Here is an 18305-nt window from a genome sequence, read left to right as displayed (position 1 = left end):
TCAAAAATTAAACAAACAACTAAATATACAAACATTTAAATATGTAAACAAACAACAAATGGTTGAAGCTACGTCATTGATAGCCAAAAATGACACTGATTCACTAAATTTGACGAGCACTGGTATCACATGTTAAAGTGTACTGTGTTCGCTCCTTCTTGGTGCATCATCTGCTAGTTATGTGTCCTAACCCTTTCGAATTCTTTAAGTCCCTTTCATTGTGTTAACTTCCGTCTACAGTTTATAGCATCCATCAAGTGTGCCATATTGCCTTAGTAAGGAAGGTATAATTTAAAGCTAATGGGGGGGGGGGGTGTGTGAGGGAGATAAATTATTTCCACGGATTTATACATATATATGTGTGTGTGTGTGTGTGACAGTCAGCAAAATTTGATTTGTTCACATTTTTGGCTCTTATTATTATCAAATAACATGTATAGCATTCACGATCAAAATGATGATTTTGTTTTGAATTAGCCCAACTTTGTTGACTGAATAGGCAGAGCCAAAATGTGAATAAATCATATTTTTCAGAAATTAGACTAAAATTTGCCATTTTTGGCAAAAAATTTATCAAAATGGCAATTTAGTCAGCCCCGCTTAATACAAGGAATAGGCTTCTCAGGGGCCAAAATGTGAACAAATCAAATTTTATAAATAACTGCAAATTACAATTTTTTAACCAAAAATTGGTCAAAACAGCAATGTTGTCATGGCTAGTATCAATAAGACTCCTCTTTTTGGAATCAGCAAAATATTTAAACTTACGATAAGCTCATTTACAGAGGCAACAATGTGAACATATCAAATTTTCAAGTATAAATTTTTTTACCACAAAATTGGTCAAAGTGGCAAGTTTCATCTTGAGGACTGTTTCTTTTTTTTGGGGGGGGGGGGAAAGAGTGTTTCACTTTTTACATAGAACAAGCTTCTGAACACTTCCTCACATAAAATTCTGATTATAACACCACCTCTCTTTCAGAATAATATACCTACTGAACACTTCTAACAGAAAAAGACTCCAGTTATGTTTGGCATTGACATGAAAACCCAAGGAACAAATTTTTTCATCCAGTGTTATGCTTTTTTATTCATACACATTTATATTCATTCACTTGAATATCTGAATATGTTGCTGTCTTCAACATTCATGAATATGCAAATGAGTTGTGCAAGATATAAAAGTTATACACATTAAGTGAATGTGTGTGACTGGTTTCCACAGAATTAATACAATACTCCAGAGATAAATAACAGTGAACTACATTTTATTTCAGCTGTGCCATTGTACATGTTCCTCACAGAACTATCACCCCAGTTCTATGCAGAATTTAGAAAATTTCATCACAGGGCAACAGTCATCAGGACTTTGCCAAAAGGTCATGTCAGGTCATACGAGCTTGAAGCGCAGCACAAATTTATATGGGGTCCAGACACTTCGCACCAAAACCAGTTCGCCCCACACAACTTCGTCCCAAAACCATTTCGTACCAAAACCACCTCGTCCCAAGTACTACTTCGCCCAACCCCACTTCGCCCCAAGTACCACATCGTACTAAAACCACTTCGCCCAAAGTATAGTACCGTCAACTCATCCTGAAACAACGATGTTACGACGTATCATAAGGTTCTTTTTACCTACAACTTGGAAGCATTAATGTGTTAGGACATTTTGGCTACCACGAACCATTTATTGTTGCATGAAACCATAAACGATAGAAATAAGAAAATAGAAACACACAAATGCTACAATTCAGGTGCCTTGCGCGGAATTGCACGATGTCAATTTCGCGAAATGCGTACACTTTCAAGATTTCAGTCCCAGGATGACAGAAAGGTGGTTATTTTCAGCTTTATCAGTTAGCGATAAGTTTCGGGCAAAGTGGTTTGGGGACATGACTTTTGGGGCGAAGTGGTTTTGGTACGAGGTTGTTTTGGTGCGAAGTGGTTTAGGTGCGAAATGGTATGGGACGAGATGGTATGGTGCGAAGTGGTTTTGGTGCGAAGTGTCTGGGACCCATTTATATTGGAGATAATAAAAAGTTGCAATGCATTGTTTTTTTAATGTTACACATTGAATCATTTGAATTGCTTCTGAAAGTTTTTTAAAGGAAAGCACGTGCAGACTTCAACAACCATTGCCATTAAGTATATTTACCCATTATCTAATTACTAAGTCTCTACTTTACACAATAATTTTGTCACTTATAAAAATCGTTTGTAGATAAAATTTGCCATTCAGGCTATCCAAATATCTGGTGATGACATCTGTACATGCTTCACTCATTTCAAAATCAACTCTGCATCATTTCAAAACAAATCACATAAACTCATCAAAAAACCCCCATAATATCAATTCATTTTCTCACTCAATGCATGCAGGTCAAAACATCAATTGAATTTTAACCCTTTCAGCAGCATGGTTTGGCCAAAAACCAATTGTTATCAATAGGGATTGTGGACCTGTTTACATGGAATTGGGGGTGAACAGGTTAAACCCTCTTGTGTAGCAAAATTTGACTGACAAGGAAAAGTCAGCATGCGAATAAAAACCGTAGGCTAAAAAATTCTGTGAATATATTACATCATCAAATCAAATTTTGAACTTCACAATTTATACATGGCTAGAAGCTACACCATACAACTAAGTCAATACAACATTCAAAAAAAGTACAGTGCTCTGCATACCATGGGTTGAAAACCAGTATCTTCTTGCATAATGCCCTACATACAATGAACCCATGAACTGATAAATACCCATTACACTGATATTTCAATACAATAAAATATGCCCAAAGATTTACACCATGATAAAATGCTGGTCACTATGATGGGCTAGGACTCTCACAAGTATAGTGATAGTAGACAGTGTAATGCCCTTGGGTAAATACATGTAGTCATGAAATCTTTAATTTGACACAAACTGGTGTTTAGCCACTGTGAGGAAAAACAGCAGAGATTGTATCTTGATATTTGCACACTTCCCCATGACCTAGCATTAGTGGTGGGTGGGTAATATACATGGAGTAACTGCAATTATACCCACAGATCAAGTGAATATTGAACATCCCCACTGACAAGCACCGCTATCTCTGTGATTTGGGTGATTTCTTCAGTAAGATACTTGTCTTTCATCACATTTTATACCGTGCATGTAAAAGGTGCATAGCACCATGGAAAAATGGTTAAAAATGGTTCACATCATAAGTGACTTTTGTACATGCTGGCATACACACTAACAGATCAAAGTTAATTTGATAATAACAAAAGAAAGCTCATTGATTACAGAGACAGAATTCCTTCACTTTTCAAAGACCTTTCCCTTTGTTGATTACACTTTTCTGCAGTCATGAATGTCATAAATTCATATCTGTCCATTTTCAGTACACACATTCAATAATAACCACACTGGTTGATCCCAGGGGTGAAAGGTCAAGATAACGCATCACTTGGTGACAAAACTCATTGTATGAGTTTGATTAAATTGTTTATTATATTTACACAATTTTTGTTCTCAACCCATGAAGGTTTTACCTTTCTGCCCTATGATTTAATTAATAAATTCTGTTAAATACATTTTTGAATGTTGAGCCTCAATTGATTTGTTTGGATTTCATGGAGTAAAGAACAGATTGTTATATGATAAAACTCTATAAGCTTACATTTGTAAAAGACACCTTCAGTTATATATTAACTTACCGGTACTACTCAAACAGACAACAAGTCCTTATAAATTTCAATAAATTTGTTATATGATTTTAAAATTCTGTGACAAACTTTGTTCGATAATGTAAATTTGTTTGGTTTTTTTTAAGTATATTTTGATTCAAAACAATCTGCTGGAAAAAAAGCATCATAAAACATTCTCTGTTATTGTTGATGAATAACTTGAATTCTGGACTAAAATTCATAAGTAGGAAGTTATCACGGATTTGTACTGTATACTCTAGTAATCAAATGTAAACCCTTAAAAAATCAACATGCTTAGAATGATACTTTGAGAATGACAGTCTAAGCTTGTTAGTAGACTGCATCAATATAGAAAGATAACTATCTCCTTGACAACCAGGGGTTGGCAAATCTTTGCCAAGGAAAGTGGAATTTTACAGTTGCCTGTCACATTGGCAAGTGGAAGTGACTGCTGATTGTTGGGTTTGCTGAGATGGAGCTATGTTACTGTTGGTATGTAGACAGAGTTATTGGCACAGATATTATTATGCTCAGACATGCATTATTTCAGAGTTATAGCTGCCATGCATGTTTGCTGTGAATTTCTCACACTGACTACTGCCTACATCAGGATTGAAACAAAAACAATATTTTTTTGATAAGTTTCGATACACTATGATAAAAACCAATCTTTGCATGCATCAACAATGTTTTTTCTTCTGGGTATATTTTCACATCTGGTAGTGACCTTGACATAACTGCCATATATCTTTCACCGTTTGTTGCTGAAAAGTGAACTAAATTCTGAACTGAAACCAATTTGAAATTTAATCACAGTTGAAATGCAAATACAAAACACTTCAAAATTCAATGTACACTACACTGACAAGAAGCTGCCACCTTCAGCCGGTGAATGTCACAAACACACATTCCTGACATCATCCCAAATTTTACGGATATGTACTCAAGTTTGAAAAAGAAACATGTTCAGTTGTCTGTGAGAAAATGTCACATATCCTTTCTCAGGAGCCAGCAAACAGCAATATTTGGTCACAATGTAGGGACAATAAAACCAAATATGTGAAATGACGGCATAAATTATTCTTTTCATTTACCAGGATGACATTTCCTCTTTTTATCAGCAGCTGGTCCAAAAGAATTGAGCCCAGGGCTAGCCCTGGATTGTCAAAAATGTCCAAAAAATTACCAAAAGCAACGACATCTGTACTGATGTAAAAGCTCCACTATTTTATCTTTGAACTGGAACAATAGGCATAAAAAAAATTGCATATTTTTATATTTCCAGATACACATCATGCGTCTTGAAAGACTTGTAAACAATAGCTTGAACTCCTCGTAAGAGGAACTTAAATAATTCCCATTCGAAATGGAATTAAAATCAGGAGTCACTGTGCAAATTTGCCACTAGAAACACAGGGCTCGAAATTAGCGGTAGTTCCGCGTCCACAGACTACCAACTTTTCCCTTGGGCTACCAAAGTCCATGAAATGGTAGCCCACATGGACTACCAAAGCCAGGGACATGAAATTCGGTCAGTAATTGGCGTGCCATGTCCGGTCTTTCACTTTTGGACGAGCTAAATGCAGTCAAACCCAGTTGGACACAGTAAGGCCAGACTATGACTTTGTTTTGCAAATTACAAAGACGACCTTGCGATGGAACTTTGCAATAAAGTTTCAATATCTCAACTGATGTACTTGGATGACAGGCACAGAAAATGATGGCCAATGAAAACGTATTCTCATTGCATTTTGATCAAAATGTATCAATCACAAACTCCTCCCTACCACAGAAAGCCCATGGTTTGTTTTTAGCCCTGCTGAGAAGTTAAGGCGGTGGTCATTGCCATGACGACTATCAAATTGGCATAAAACTCTGAGAATGAAACGGGTTGTCAATACAATAGTAGGTCACCAAACTTTTATTGTCACTGTCGTCAATTATACCAGTTTCCTTTGGTAATAAAGGTGTGCAAGTATTCATTCACATCAAATGACTAACAAATCCACTTCATGGGCAGAATTTTGAAAAATAGCTTTTTCTTCTCTTGTTAATGAAAAAAATCCCTAAAATAAAAATTTGCATGGCTACAAGACATTGTCACTGGGCTACCAAATTCAGAAAATGGTAGCCCATGTGGACTACCAGGTAAAAAAGTTAATTTCGAGCCCTGAAACACCAATGATCCATATTTCCTGACACAAAGTTAAAATGGCCTGGTAACCATCCCTGTGTTAACTCTAGGAGAAAAAAAATGAATTTTCAGTTTTCACAAACTCAGCTGGTCAAAAATTAATTTCCTTAATGTTCGAACTTCAAAATGAGCCACCACAAGTGGTAGACCAAATATGTATTATTAACGTTTGAGTCTAAATATCTGGCCATAAGGCCCAGTTGACTTAATATATCTAATAGAACATGTATATCCACAGCAGGCAGAAAGCTTATGAGAAATGCTGGTTGAATGCACTGTAGATTATATATTAACCAGTATTTGCTGATATGTTTAACTGTATCGATCAGTGACCTTTGAAAGACAGTACAACCTCTATCCATTTTACATTATTTTTAGAATCTTTGTTCCAGTACCGAATGAAATTAAACACATCCATTGGCACATCAGCTATCTAGTAGTGCTGGTATTTCATTTCAGCTTCAAAATGCAAGTTTTGACAGAGACTGAAAATCTTTTAGTAATTGTTTCACTCCTTTACCCTATTTTTCCTTCTGAATACAGTACCAAACCCACCCGTCACATTGAAAAATCATAGTGAGATATACCAAAGTCTGATAGTGTGCGGGGTTAAAGGTTAAGATTTGCCATCACAAGCACTGACAGCAATTTCTTCTCTAAATTTAACCTTTTGAGTGTCGTAATTTTTCCCACCAAAATTTTAGTGCAACATTTAACCATCTTCTCATGAATTTTCCTGTAATTTTTGATAATTTTGAACAAAATGAATATCACATTTCATTGGCTACAGCTTTTTATCAAAATTTTGGCAAAAATTTACTGGGGTATATTTTGTAAAGGTGATAAAAATTGACTTTGGCGCTCAAAGGGGTTTATTAAAGAGAAAGCTGTGAGTTGGAACATTTTCATTAATTTTGTTTTCAGACGCGTGTAACATTTACTTCCCTGTTCTCTAAAATATGTTGAAATACAAAGAATCAATTGCCATGTTAAGAGAATTTACTGTGCACAATATGAACTGCAGCCTGCACAATTGTTGATATTTCCATTGTGCATATACATGTACCGGCTGTGTTGACAATTGCACTCTGAGTATTCTGACACAATTCTAGGAGAAAAACAAGCTAGTCTTTCTTAAAATAGAAGGAAAATGATGAAAAACTAATCAAAACTTAAAGCTAGGGGAGCTTACATATAATTAGTAGTACACTTAAACTGAAAAACATAACACAAATTCTAGATTCTTCCAAAACTTTGTATCAGTACAAATGTTATTGCAAGCACACATCAAACTGCCAGGCCCACACTGAACAATGTGTTCTTTTGTGGTAGCAGTCTAAGTGACATCTATGCTATAGATATTCCAGATATTACGCACACCAGGTTGTCTCATTTGGAATATTTCTCTTCAAAATTTGCATTTTAAAGCATGATATGCCATATAGCCATTACTCTGACAAAAACAAATCTCATTCAATAATTTCAATCAAATCTTGAATAGGAATAAAAATCCGAGTGTTGCAAAATTCATGATAGACTGAAAGTGTCCAAGCAAATGTATTGTTTTACAATTGTACAAACATGCAATGAAAGTTCTCTCAAGATAACACATGGATCAAAACTTATGCTCAAGCTTTCCTAAAAGGATCTTTAACAGAGTCATTTATCTTTTGTAATCAAAAATGATAATAAGACAAAATTTTGCAAATGTCAGTATACTAGAAACACTATAATTTTCTGATATTTGATATTCAAAATGGCTGCCACTCTGTATGTTAATCTCTGGAAAAAAAATCAAATTTCTGATTTTCAAGAAAAGTCGGAGAAAACTTCATTTCATGCACAGTCTTCAAAACACGGAAGTCTATACAAGAAGCAGTCTAGAAGGTACTGTTAACATTTAGAGTCTGAGTACTTGTCCAAAATGTGCATTCTATCTAAAAATAAAGACAATTTTAAATCAAGATTTATAATTATAGAGACACTGTAACTTGAATTATGACACACTGTTTTTGTTGCTTGTGTATTCTTCACATATCTTTGTATCCTTATGGCCAGTGATTACAGACTCCACGCTGCATTCAGTACACTTTACCACTCGGTGTCTTGAAAACTACATCACCACACAGCTACTTTTGGGTTCTTGACGTTTAGTGGGAGGTGTGGGTGTAGGTGAAGTCCAACTTGAAGGCTGGCTGGATGAGGATGAAGATCGTGACGCTGATGAGTACGGGGCACTTGAACTCTGAGGTGTAGATGAGTATCTGAACCCGGTTGAACTTGCATTTGAAGTCTGGTTACTTGAATATGGAGACTGAGAAGACCAACTGTATGAACTGGAGGGCGCTGTGTGTTGTGTGAATGAAGAGACACTTGCTGTTGGGGTGGAGCCATGACTGCTTAACCCATAACTTCTCTCTTCTTTACGATATGTTATCAGATATGTCGGGTACAGCTGATCCAGGGCAAATATTACAAATATTGATGGATTGTACATCTTATCCACACAGGAGTCATAGAGGTCACCTGTCATGGCATTCATTTCTGGTGGCCGCTTGTACGAGCTGTCACCCACGGTGTATCTTCCCACTAAGACTTGCGCCAGGAACATGTACCGCTCTGTTAATCCAGAGGCGTCATTGCGAGTGTAATTATCACTGTATTTTGCATCCCGTGCAAAGTACGATCCGTGGCCGTACATTGTTGCATTTTTACCAGCAACACGGAAGTCAAAATTCTGTTTGCAGATCTTGGCTACGGTGTCTTCCTCAGTTCCATGGAATAAGTAATTTTCAAGTTTACCACTTGGTGTCTTTTTCATCATTATCTCCTTCTGACTGTAAAGATAAAAAAATCACATTAGAATTATTTTGTGAGTGGACCAGAACTTTGTTTTCATTCTGCAAGAGCAATTCTGGCCATCTCACTTGAAAATTTTAAGTTAACCATGAGACTCGATAAATTTGGAAAATTTCACAAAATCAAGAAAAGCAGAGAAGCAAGTCAAAATCCCAGCAGTATTAGAACTTTTTCAAAGATGAATATCTGTATTGCAGACATTGTGTTGGACTATGATTCATTCATTCATTCATTCATTTCCATAATTACAAGAACTGTAAGTGCATTGCCATCTATGGTTTGCACATTACAAAGGCTGTTATTCTTATTTATCTCATATATAAGTATAAGTAAAATATCTCACTGAGTAACCTGCAGCATGAATTGCCTGAAAATAAAGTCTCATGAAGTATCATCTTGACATTATTTTCTGAGTGCATGTGCCAACACACTTGCTTAGCAACACGTACAGTAGCACTGGATTGGTGCAAATTACGAGAGCCTGATTACACTCAAAGTGGAGCACCTATACAGTAGTACATTCATCTGATTTCGCAAAATGCAATATTTTTTTAAATCTTTATACAAGAATCAGCTACTCCAATTTCTTTTTGCCTTGTCAAGTTTCAATTGAAAAGGTTTGTTAGAAATTATGGTTCAATAATGTATCAGTGTAGATTTCAATATAATCAACATAGTGAGGTAGCATATGGCTCAATACTGCAAGACTCAAACTTGAATCTTTTTTCTCAGAAAGCACAAATAATTTCATTACCAATTAAGAATAAAATCAGCAGTCATAATGCACATTTGGTACCTGAGAAGCAATTTCTTTAAAATTTACAGACAACTGAAATCTCACAATTGTCACTATTCCTGTGTTCACACTGGGGGAAAATTAATTTTTTAATTTTCACGAAAACAAATTGTACAAAACTTGATTTACTTACTACATGACCTTAAAACGACAACACAAGTACATTTAGTAGACTAGGAACTTCAAGATATTGTTTAAATTTATAGGACCAAATAACATACCACCATGTTACTTTAGACTTGACAGTGTCAAGGAATTTAGGGATATCATACAGCATGTTCACAAAATATGAACACAATACATTTAATTTTTTACATGGAATCTCCTGTGAGCACATCAGCAAATATGTTCAACTTACAGATGGATAGACACAGAGTAGATGTGCTTATGTGATACAGAATATCACAGGGAAAGGGTGGTCACTGAAACAGTCTACCTCTTTTTCATAATTATGGGAAAGTCTGGAAATCCTGTATCAGCTCATATGAGGAAATGCACATGTCTAACGTCATAAGAAATGTTTTCAATCAACAGCACATGAAAGTGGTTGAACGGGTACACTGTCCAAGGAACAGCTCTACAGGATATAATGTGATATTTAAAATGTACCTTTGATATTTCCGCCACCATTGAGGATTCTGTATCTGTTCAATGGAGATTATAGTATTGTTTGCATCCATCGTCTTCCTGAAATGTCTTTCGACAAAGTCAAATCCGTCAGATGATGGTGGTAGGACATGCCGTGTGAATTCCATATCCCTGGGCATTGGTTTCCATGACAATGGGAGTTGAAAAGATGATGCTGGGGTTGAAATTGGTGGTGCCAGCAACCTGTAAATGATTCACAAGACGAACGTGTATATACATGTGTGGTACATGCAAATGACATCAATGGCTTGATGTAGCAATTCAGTATTAAGACTTAAAACTTTTGCTCAACTTTCTTCAATGAAACTTTCAACCATTCTGATTCTCTTACCAATCAAGAATTACAAGTCATTGTAAATGGGTGATTTGATTAGGTGTAACTGAACTGGCAGCCATATTGGATCACTGCTTCTGCATGTGGAAAAACTAACTTGATGTACGGTAGCACTGACAATAAAAAATTTGCTGTCAAAATGACAGAAAATGTTGTTACCAGAGAAAGAAGTCTCCCCAAATTGAATTGTTCTCCCTTCATCAAAAAGTTTCAGCCTACTTTTCCAAACTCTTCTGTTAATGGACTATATAATCAACTTGCATCTGACGATACAAAGGAGACCCTGTTTATAATAACCTGTTGAGCACTGTAATTATTCAGGGCAAGATTTTACCACTTTTTATAAATTTTTCCATTGTTTTTTAGTTTGCACCAAACGGACATAACTTTTCACCGGCTTCAGTTTTTGACCAACATTTGGAAAAAATCTGAATAAAAATCGTCTATATCTGAAAAACATACCCACAAACATACAGACGCCACCGAATCATCATATAAGCTCTTTTTGGTATTTATATTCATACCAAATATGAGCTTAAAATTGTTGGTGTTATATTCTATAAAGGCACCAAAATTGACTTTTAATGCACTTAAAGGGTTAAACATTCTATCCTGGCACATGGCTGGAAGTCTACTATTGCCAAGTATTTATCAACTTTGTGGAGAATTGTGTAGACGATAAAGGCTGAGAGAGTGATTCTAAATACTCCGTGCTGTTTACCTTGTCAAGATGTCTTTCACCTCGGTTGGTGATACAAACACTGCTGGTCTTCTTCTGACTTCTCTCTCTGTCAGTGTTTGCAGGTTGGTTTGCTTCATGGCTGTGCCAAAGTTCACAGTGTAGTTGAATCGGCCAGTCCGAAACGAACATGAGCCATGCTTGGCAAGGTATGCTGTCTCGATCATATCATTGAGATCCTATTGATAAAGGGGGGAAGGGAAATTGTTAAAAGTTACAAGACAGGAAAATGGTGACTGACAAGTAGACATAAATCACGGGATGAAAATCTCTGTCACTCTGATGTTATATCATTCCTAACTTTCACTTGAATAGGTAACACCCTCTTTGCCAACTATAATACATATACAAATGCATTGGTTAAATGTGCTTTGGTAAGTCTAATGCTTGCTTGGATAGTATTTTTGTGTACATTTGCATAATTTGCACTTTTTTCTCACCAAGTTTATGACTGCTTGTCATGCTAAAAGGTGAAAAAAACCATGTTTTAAGCTTGGGTTAACTTAAGTATGAAAATTGAACAAATCTTTGCAAAAACGTGAATATGACAAAATATGCTGTGTTATGTGATAATGCGCCTCAGGGACAGATATTTATGCTGTCAAATTTTTACACTTCTTTTGTGATCTTTCTTTTGTGATCTGCCCTATGTAGAGGCTCATTTTATCTTGGAATAAGAAAAATTTCCACCTTCTTAGTTTTCCAAAAATTGGAAGTTTTATTTTTCCCAATAGAGACTTTACACATGCATGGCGGCCATTTTGATTTTTCTCTAGTACCAAACTTTGTACGATGACCCTGATTTGTTGAAAGTTTCACTGGGGAATGTCTAAGCAAAAGTTTAAGTTTGTCACTTATGAGGCGCATAACTTCAGTGAACCTTAAATATATTGAACTTCAATCTTATGTACCGTGATTACACATAAGGCCAGCTTGAAAGGAAACTGCTCAATGTATCATTTGCATTGTGGTTCTAAGGCAGAAGATCGACAAAACTATCACAATTGGTTTTGTTTGCATTGGAAAAATAGAATAAAGATATCAAGCAATATATTTGATTTTCTTTTCAAATATCTAAGGCACAGCATGCATACTTTTCCACAAAGTCTACATTTATTCTTCAGTTTCTGGGCATTGGATGTGTTTTCTTTGTTTAAACAGCACAGGAGGGAGGTTACAAAGTGCAGTTTTCCTGAACATGGACGCGGCTGAAAACACACAATACCACTTGTACATGTTATGGCAAGAATTTCATGGCCTGCAGGGTTGTGTAATACTCATGCACAAATTTCAAGTAATACTTACGAGACCACTGTCATTCAGATCATACGGTGTCCAAATGTCCCCAACGTCTTTGAAATACCACTTCCACCTGGTAGCTACGCTGCAAGCGGTATTGCTGTTTGGATCTACAATGCTGTATGATGGAGTTGATAGGCGATGTAGCTGTCCAATCTCTTCAGTAAATAATGCATCCACAAACCGCTTCTGCACAGACAAATCTTCAAAATTTATTTCAACGCTATCAGTATCTTGAGCATTTCTGTACAGCCTGAAATGATGATAGAAACAACAATTATCACTTTTGTTATGAAGCAAAATCTGTCTCAATTTCTCTCTTTTTTTAATTAAGGTAGAACGCGCCTCGGGGACAGATATTCAGACTCTTAAACTTCTACAATTCTTTTCTGATCTACCACTTGTTGGGGTTCATTTTAAAGCTCTTGTTGTAAGGAACCTTTTAATAGGCTTAGTTTTTCAAAAATCCAAAATTTTACTTTTCTCTATAGAGTTAACACATGGATGGCAGCCATTTTGAATTTCAAATATGGGTAAATTTTAGGTAATTTGTTTCTCTGGTTCCAAACTTTGCACAGTGACCCCAATTTTCATAATTTCTTAATTTTGAAAGAGAATCGTTAAAAGATTCCTTATGGAAAGTTTGAGCAAAAGTTTAAGCCTTTCAATTTTGAGGCGCATACTAGGTAGTTCGCGCCTCGAAAGTGAAATTAAACTTTTTGCTCAAACTTTCCTTGGGGAGTCTTTCAACCATTCTCTTTCAAATCAAGAATAAAAATTGGGTATCACCGTGCAAATTTTGGTATTAGGAAACAATAACTCAAGATTTACCAATATTTAAAATTCAAATGGCTACCATCCCTGTGTTAATTCTATGGAGAAAAATAACATTTTTGAATTTCGAAAATCTAAGCCAATGAAAGTTTTCTTACACTAAGAGCTTTAAAATGAACCCCCACAAGTGGTATATCAGAGAAAAATTGTACAAGTTTGAGAGTCCAAATTTGTGTGCCCTTGCCGCATTCTACCTTAATGCATCTTTGCAATTTGTATGACACGACTAGTATCGGGTAAAAATTTTAAAAGTGATTAAAAGTGATTAGAGTAATTACATTTTCAAAGTGATTACATTTTGGAGCTGAATTTGTCTATCATTCCAGATAGGTATCTAAATTGCAAATCAAATTGCAAATCAAAAATTTTCATGCTTATCAAAACCTCGCTCCTTACCTTTAAAAAACTTCCACTGAGTAAACTGTAACAAATGCTATAGCCTGTGATAATGTGACCCTGGCTGTATGACATGGTCAAGTAACCATGGAGATCTGTTCTTATATTAGCAAAAAATTTTGTTTCAACAAATACAACAGTAAGAGACAGTCCCTAAATATTCATATATTATCGCACAATTATTGAAAACCCTTGCATATTTGTCAGCTATAGAGAATACTATTCACACCAATGACCATTTTACAGACTAACACTAAGTAACAGTACAACAAAAATACTGACTTTAACACTTTGCCTGCCAGACAGTATCACTTCCCGATCTGCCATCATAAAAAGCAGTATTGAGCCAAAAACCATGCATATTTTCACCCACTCAACTTGTCGCGGTACAGCAGCGTTAGTCAGTGAAAATGTTACCGCAGGCTTAGTCTGTGAAAATAATGTTTGCAGTATATATTTTTCCAAGGGCCTTCAATTGTTGATTTTTTGTTAAAATGTAAAATATGGGACAAGTTATGCTTAACTTAGTTTTAACCACCTTGACCGGATGGTAACATATGAACTTGGTAGGAAAATGACATTACCTTCCTTTCAAATTGATTCTTGTTTTGGCAACATCACAGAATGACTTCTCAATAGCAGTATTGGCGTCTTCGGCAAATACTAGTCTTGATGGATTGGACAAGTATTGGACCTGTCTCTTATTTTCTAATATCCACTGGTATGGCATGCTGCAATGATGGTTGCTGCAAAGGGTTCCATTCTTGCATTTTCCAATCAAGTTATCAACACATATCAGAGACTCTACATTGCTAGCAATGTTAAAACTTGTTTTTTTGTCTTCCACTTCTGGGTCAGTATTTGTACTTGAACTCCGTACAGCTCCTGGTCTGCTTGATGGGCTTTGATACGATAGAGCTGGTCTGATAGGTGTCAGCTTTGTATCTCTTACAGTAGCCCCTGAAATTCCTGCTGGCTGCTTTGGCACTGCCCTTGATGGTACTGTGGGTGTAACAGGGATCTGTTGAATCTCTTGTCTCATGTACATACCGGTATCTGCTGTGCTTTCAGACCGAGTCTGATTTGCATGTCTAACAGGTCCCTTTGAAACACCTACTGGTTGCTTTGGTATTGCGCCCGACATCATTGTATTTACAGGCCACCTGCGCAACTCTCCTGTCTGAATTTCCTTATCATCAATCTTTGCAAGGATAGTCTTCAAGAGTGGACGTTCCTCAAGATTCAATAGACTGTACATCTTCAATATATTCTTGGTGTGGTTTGAGTCAAGGTTGTGGCAGAGTTCACACTTGTAAGTATTCCCAATTTTACAGTAAGACGTCTTATTCATGATGTAGCCTCTGCAAAGATGCAATTTCTCACAATCATCTTCTCTGCTGCATCTATCCCTGGCATAATCGTTGCACACAAATGGTACTGATTGTCGCATTACAGTGAGAATCTCACCATCGCTGAAACCATCCAAGTTTAGTCTTCTCAGGTTATCTTGTGTGACTTGCTCACTGAAGCTGTGTGAAAATTTGCACTTATCGCCAAATCGGCAGAATCCGGCCACAAAGTTCTTGCAGATATGCAGATACCCACAAGAAACTCTGTCACATCTTCTGTCTGAATTATAATTGAAACACATGCGAGCCCAGGATTCAAAGACTTTCACTTTCATTGATCCATCTTGTGCCAACAGAGTGATGAACTTTCTCTTGTTTTTCATCAACCATTCCTTGATATCAATGTTGGAAGAAAATACATCATGGTTGTTAAGCTCATCAAGACTTATTGTACCGCCATATTTCTGTAAAATCAGCTTGAAAACATCAGATTCTGATGGTTCTGATACGAGGGAAGGATATGAGCAAGCCTTACTTAGTTCACAATTGTTTGATTTCGCAAGCTTGCTGTCCATTTGGTTTGCATCCCCAGTGTCTGCGCCATAAGTTCTCCTTGAGTGCTTCAGTATTGCCATGTCCTTGACAACAGAATCTTGCTCTTTATGCATGTCCTTTGTTACATCTGGGTTTGTCTCCATACATTTTTTCCCTTCAAAGTCAACAAGAATGGTTCTCAATATCGGACTCTCGTCCAGGTGTGATAGGTTGTACAGTGTCAGTAAGCCCTTGGTGTGGTTTGAGTCAAGGTCATGGCAGAATTCACACTTGTCAGTATTCCCAACTTTACAGTAAGATGTCTTATTCATGATGTAACCTCTGCAGAGATGCAATTTCTCACAATCATCTTCTCTGCTGCATCTATCCCTGGCATAATCGTTGCACACAAATGGTACTGATTGTCGCATTACAGTGAGAATCTCACCGTCGCTGAAACCGTCCAAGTTTAGTCTTCTCAGGTTATCTTGTGTGACTTGCTCACTGAAGCTGTGTGAAAATTTGCACTTATCGCCAAATCGGCAGAAACCGGCCACAAAGTTCTTGCAGATATGCAGAAATTCACAAGAAACTTTGTCACATCCTCTTTCTGATCTATAACTGAAACACAGCCGAGCCCTGGGTTCAAAGACTTTCACTTTCATTGATCGATCTTGTGCCGACAGAGTGATGAACTTTCTCTTGTTTTTCATCAACCATTCCTTGACATAAGGAATGCAGATGTCAGGTGGAAATAATTCATGGTTTGTTTTCAGCTCATCAAAAGCTACCGCACCTCCATATTTCTGCAAAATCAGCCTGAAAACATCTGATTCTGATGGTAAGGGATATGGAGCAGGAGTCAAATTGCGTGTTCTCTGTGATCTATGATTGCCACGCCTTCTATTTCTATGCCGCCTTCTTTGATGATCACAATTGGAAGTGTCTGACACAAAGGATGACTTGGAGCTAATGGATGACCGATCATCTTCATCACTGTCAGAATGATGGTGAATTTCACTGAGAGTAAAACCAGGAAGACCTGCCACATGAAGATTCCCGGTAGAGTCACTTTTTGCTTTCTGTACCATTGGTGCACTGCTGTGTTCTCCTCTGTATCTTGCGGATGTTTTGAGAAGTCTTTCATAAACTGGTTTGGGATTCAGACTCATCAAAGGTGTGGGAAGAAGCCCTGGCTTTTCATCTCTGGGTACGATTGGTGAGAAGTTATCATGTGATCTTCTCTGCATGTGAAAATTTCCTCCATGACCATTTTCATCCTGTGAATCTTCTACATCCTTACTGTGAGGGCTTCTTCCATGCTGTCCAGTATGCTGCGTTGTCAAGGTACAGTCAACATCTTGGTTGTGTTTTGCTCCTGTTTTGGTAAAGCTGGCAGCTGCACCATTCCCTTGTTTCTTTCCTTTACTCATGTTATCACTTTTGTTGGCCACTCCTTGCCCCATATGGGATTTCTTCTCTTCCTTCTGTGGTTGTTCTGTCTCTTTCACTTGTCGGATAACAGCTGCCGTGTTATTGCCAGCAATTTGTAATGAAGATTTTGCAATACCTACTTCACCAGATTTATCATCTTCATCCAATGTTACATCTTTGCCTGTGTTTTCTTCGGCAAGGAGTACTGATGACAGCACATAACTTATATTTGGAACAAGACATTTATGTTGAAACGCCTGAAGATTCTTTGGTTGTTTGGTCGTACAACACTATGTGAAAGACCACATACATCTCTATCATTACACACTCCCCTGACATAGTTTTGGCAAAGATGAAGCATCTCACAGTTCTTGTTCTTACACTCTCTTCTGTTATAGTTGCTGCATACTCTAGGAAGAGATTTCTTGGCAATTCTGTGCAGTTGACTTTCATTGTATTTTTTCAGATTCAGTTTGACCAGTAAATTCTTATTGTTACCGGAATGGAATCTATGTGATTTACCACAGTTGCTGACACTCTTCTTGCATAAACCACTAAGAAATTCTCTGCATATGTGGATGTGCTCGCATGAAGGCACATTTGTGCAACGACCTTGTAGGTAGAAGAAACACAGCCTCAATTCAAGGCTTGTAGGTAAACTGGTGTCACTGATATCACCATCAAAACTTTCACTTTGTGAAGCAGAGGCTCCTTTACTGTGTTCAGATTCCTGGTTTTGATCCAATCTACCACCAGGGATCTTCTCAGGACTGGATTCTGTTTGTGTTTTACCTTTGGCTTTTTTTGCGCCTTCCATTTTGCCTTTTGAGTTTTCACATTTTTGGCAGCTGCAGCTTTGGAAGATTTTAGCCCTCCTGTTGTGATTGATGCCTTTTTTCCATGGCCTATCCCATCGCCGCCTCTTTTATCTCCTGCTTCATTTTCAATCCAGCTGTCAAGGATGATGGTATCCAGTACAACTCTTTGGTTTTCGACAGAAAACTGGATTTTGTGGTCTTCCAAGATCCTTTTGTTGCAGGGTTTACTAAGTTTGTGTGAAAAGCCACACGGATTAACTGTTTGGCAACAGCCCTTGACAAAGTTCTGACAAAGATGTAAGAAGTTGCAGTCGTCTTTTTGACACATGTTGCGGTTGTACTTTCCACAAACTTTGGGGAGATGTGAACTGCTGTATTCAA

The 18305-nt window shown here is 37.0% G+C and overlaps 1 protein-coding gene across 1 annotated transcript; it reads right to left on the bottom strand.

Annotated features, from left to right (window-relative positions):
- Positions 1-1251: 1251 nt before the first annotated feature.
- LOC139136863 (zinc finger CCCH-type antiviral protein 1-like) lies at positions 1252-17138 on the bottom strand. The gene is made up of 5 exons (XM_070704700.1): positions 14374-17138; positions 12566-12812; positions 11243-11439; positions 10149-10370; positions 1252-8721 (listed from the first exon to the last, which is right to left on the bottom strand). The coding sequence occupies exons 1-5, from the start codon at positions 17136-17138 to the stop codon at positions 7998-8000; spliced, it is 4155 nt and encodes a 1384-aa protein (XP_070560801.1). The 3' UTR covers positions 1252-7997.
- Between the last annotated feature and the right edge of the window lie 1167 nt (positions 17139-18305).

Source organism: Ptychodera flava, chromosome 7, assembly GCF_041260155.1.
Source record: "Ptychodera flava strain L36383 chromosome 7, AS_Pfla_20210202, whole genome shotgun sequence".
Classification (NCBI taxonomy): Eukaryota; Metazoa; Hemichordata; class Enteropneusta; family Ptychoderidae; genus Ptychodera; species Ptychodera flava.
The sequence above is the reverse complement of the archived record's forward strand: the minus strand, read 5'-3'. Positions and strand labels throughout refer to the sequence as shown.

Bases quoted from the DNA above. Each gene is read 5' to 3' on its own strand.
- LOC139136863 (XM_070704700.1), bottom strand. From the start codon at position 17,138: ATGGGGCAAGGAGTGGCCAACAAAAGTGATAACATGAGTAAAGGAAAG. The intron at 12,813-14,373 runs GTAATGTCATTT...TCATCATTTCAG, and splicing joins AGAATCAATTTGAAAGGAAG to GCTGTACAGAAATGCTCAAG. The intron at 10,371-11,242 runs GTAAACAGCACG...AATCATTTACAG, and splicing joins GTGAAAGACATCTTGACAAG to GTTGCTGGCACCACCAATTT.